This window comes from Gordionus sp. m RMFG-2023, chromosome 3, assembly GCF_954871325.1.
Source record: "Gordionus sp. m RMFG-2023 chromosome 3, tfGorSpeb1-WG-v2, whole genome shotgun sequence".
Classification (NCBI taxonomy): domain Eukaryota; kingdom Metazoa; phylum Nematomorpha; class Gordioida; order Chordodea; family Parachordodidae; genus Gordionus; species Gordionus sp. m RMFG-2023.
In genome coordinates this window covers 49,234,854-49,238,395 of record NC_088777.1, presented here as the reverse complement: position 1 = coordinate 49,238,395, position 3,542 = coordinate 49,234,854, and the positions used below count along the sequence as shown (strand labels likewise).

The 3,542-nt window shown below is 33.4% G+C and overlaps 1 protein-coding gene across 1 annotated transcript; it reads right to left on the bottom strand.

Moving 5' to 3' along the window:
- Positions 1-612: 612 nt before the first annotated feature.
- Positions 613-3,157, bottom strand: LOC135927485 (uncharacterized). The gene is made up of 2 exons (XM_065463490.1): positions 1,542-3,157; positions 613-1,357 (listed from the first exon to the last, which is right to left on the bottom strand). The coding sequence occupies exons 1-2, from the start codon at positions 3,037-3,039 to the stop codon at positions 843-845; spliced, it is 2,013 nt and encodes a 670-aa protein (XP_065319562.1). The 5' UTR covers positions 3,040-3,157; the 3' UTR covers positions 613-842.
- Positions 3,158-3,542: the final 385 nt, after the last annotated feature.

The window sequence follows — 3,542 nt, the reverse complement described above, 5'->3', positions numbered from 1 at the left end:
AACAAATCTCGCCATTTTTTTATCAAGGGAGAAAGCAATGTAGCCAAGATTTCTAATCATAGCATCAAGCGCAGTGTTAATATGTAATGCTTGAACAGTAGATCTCTAATAGAAGATTGGGAAGGATATCAAATCATATATAATTTTGGGTATCTTAAAATAATTTCGATCTTACATTAATGTTTTCTGTGTCTTTCCTCGTACAAAATATAGGAAAAATTTTGATATAAAGCGTAAACAAATTTTATTTAAAAGCGTCTGTCAAAAATGTTTTCACCAGGCCGCCAATATTCCAAACACAATGCTTTTTTGGAATGTGGCCATTATGTAAAATATAATTCTTTTTTAGTATGGATAGATTTAATCAGTGCTTGCCTAATATTAGTCACTAGATTAAAAAGATAAAATAATATTAATTTAAATATAATCTAATATCAAACAATTTGTATGCAAAATAAACCTATCATATTGTATATGCGCATTGTTTTGGTATTGGTAGTATAACTGAATACATTATATTATTTAGAGTTATAAATTTATTTACATTTTATTATTGATTATAAATAAATTATAATATAAAATAATTTTTTTTAACATAAAAACATGTTATAAATTTTTTTTTCTAGAACACAGTATTTATATAGAGCAAGATAAAATCAACGACGATATATTGCACAAAATTTTGGCATTAAATACTTGATTGGTAAAGTGATGACTTCTAGTTGGGGTTTTTGAGCTTTTCATATTTCCTATCTCGTTAAGAAACATGATCTTTGCCATAATATATAGCATGGGGTATATATGTATATATACATACTATATATATAATATCAAATTCATTTTTATTTATTATTGTCTTCTGATATCGATTCTGAAGATGCTTGTTCTAAGTATATACTAACCGGCTGAGTCCTACCAGTATTTACAACGGGGCTATTGGGTCTATCATATTTTTCGTATTTCACGTTATCATTGTTAATCGCGAAATCAAAATATTCGTCACTTTCACTGCTCGCGTCTCCGATAAAATTATTTTTATGATTGACTAACTTCGTCTTGGCCAGATCTTGATTCAAAATAATACCTTCCCCTTCATCCAACGATATTCGAGGTGAAACAAGAGGGCTCCTACTATCTGGCGGACTTATGGAATTCAATTTTCTATCCGGAAATAGATTTTTATTATTGTTAGGAATTCGCTTTTTGCCGAAACACACTCTAGGTTTGGTAGTCGAAGCAGTCTCATCTTCTAGATTATCGCAAGATGCGGTCAGACGTTGATGTTCAGTAGTTTTACGTTGAAGGTTTATAAGAACTGGATGTGATAAGTCCTTTGTCTGCTGATTATTGTTGACCCCTTTTTTTTTATTATGTAAATAATTTTGTAAATATATTTTTGTGAATACTTTAAAAGATAAAGTTATAAAATAATAACAAAAACTGCATATTAATTAGTTTCCAGTGATCAAAGTATTTTTTTTTAAAAAAGAATTGATCAATTTATTATTTATTTCATAATAGAAATAATTGACAATACAAACTTGTTTTGATTTCCTCGGTATCGCTACTAGATTCTCCCATGTTAGGCAAACTGGCATCGGAAGGGTTGCTTTTGAGCCATGATTCTATCCTTATTTTTCTATCTGTTTTCTTATCGATCATCTCTGTTCGCACACCCTTTTTCTCTAGATATCTTTCAAATTCTTCTAATTGAGCTCTCAGTGAATCGTCCCCGTTGCTTTCATATTCTTCGTAATCGTCATATTCATCATAATCCTCGTGCTCTTTACATCTATTGTGGTAACGTTGTTGATAGTTATGTCGATGCTTAGTAGCAATAGGCTCCGTATCCGAGTCAGATTTGAAAGGGGTAGGTAGAACCTTAGCCAAATCATCCTCTGCTTTTTTCCACCTCTCGTTGACGGAATAATACTTGTTGATCTCTTTGATGGGGCAGCGTTTTTCTTTCTTTAGCTCGAAAACCTTGCGAAAGTATTTACAAAACTTGTCTGTGAAGGCTTTAAACGAGGGGGGTGGCGAAACCCTTTTGCGTCGCAGCCATTTAACAAATTCTGTGAAATCGGGGTCGGTCAATTCGATGGCTGCATTCCAGGGGGAGTTTCCAGTGAGAATATAAAATACCAAAACACCGAAGGCCCACACATCTCCATAAGGCTCTGCAGGGTAACCCTCTTGGTAAAACTTGTCGCAAATTTCGGGAGCCGAATAGGGATTCGCTTTGGACAACTTCTTAATGAGCGATCCCCTTTTTAAGGATTTATCGAAGCCGGCCAATTTAACTCTGTATTGACCTATGATTTGGATGAAGGGAGGTGTTTGCTGAGACGAAGAAAGTGTACCTATGGTAGCGAGGGAAGTGAACGCGTTGCTTATGTTAGAGAAGGATGGCGACCTGTTGCTCGTTGTATTTACGTTAAGATTGTGACCTGCCGTAATAGGCTGTGATAATGGTGATAAATAATTGGTAAAAATTTGATTGGGTGGTGAATATATAGAATGAATGTTTGACTGGGAGATAGGAATCATTTTGTAATCCTCGTGCTGAAATACCAACACGTTCTCGGGCCTTATATCGCAATGGATCACTTCTTTACTATGCATAAAGTCGATGGCCGAAGAAACTTGCCTGATGATATCTCTTGAAGCGGGACTTTCTTCCAATCCTTTCTTTTTTGGCACCCAATCAATCAAAGTACCAAACGGGGCCACCTCTTGCACCATTATGTATTCCAAGGGCGTTTCGTAGGCTATGTTGTAAGTGTTAACTATATTTTCGTGAGCCGATAACAAATAACTATAGAGAACCTCCCTTTGAAAGTCTCTAGTTTTGACATTAACTTTTTCCCTGCACTTAAGCACTATACCATCTTGCGAGGAGGAAGGATTAAAGTTTTTCTTATCGCGGGCTTTGTAGATGGGTCCCATAGCACCATGCCCTAAGATATCTAGAATTTCAAAATTTTGGTCTATATTGTCAATTTTTTCTATGTGTATGTTGAATTTTTGTTTGAAACTCATTAGATTATTATTGTAATGATATGCTTTACTATAGGCGGAAAATGGAGAGGTCGACGTTTGTAATTAAGTCTTATAGCCGGAAATTTATGGCATTCACAAAGTTTATCATCATGTTTTATTATATCGAAGGCGGGGGGGGGGAGGCGGTGTTATTATCACGTTTTAATAAATATACTAATATCCAAGAGTAATTCGATGACCTCCAATAATTTTAGTAGAAATAATTGCTCTTTAACCGATGAAATACAAGAATCTTTTAAAAATATATAATTGTAAAAATCAATATAATTTTTAAAATATAAATTAAAATTTAATAATCAAATCGTGAGAAATTTATAACACGGAAACATACTTGGAATACATTTTCGACAAAATCAGATATTCAATTTAAAAACATACTCAGAAAATTATTTTTCTATTTTTCCAACTATAGAAATTATTTATTTTGGCGCGTTTTTAAATTTCAAAGATCTGAATTTTATCGGAAATGAATTTCAGCGCGC

Coding starts and splice junctions, on each gene's coding strand:
- LOC135927485 (XM_065463490.1), bottom strand. CDS start 3,039: ATGAGTTTCAAACAAAAATTCAACATACACATAGAAAAAATTGACAAT. Junction 1,358..1,541: donor TACCGAGGAAATCAAAACAA/GTTTGTATTGTC, acceptor ATAAAAAAAAAG/GGGTCAACAATAATCAGCAG.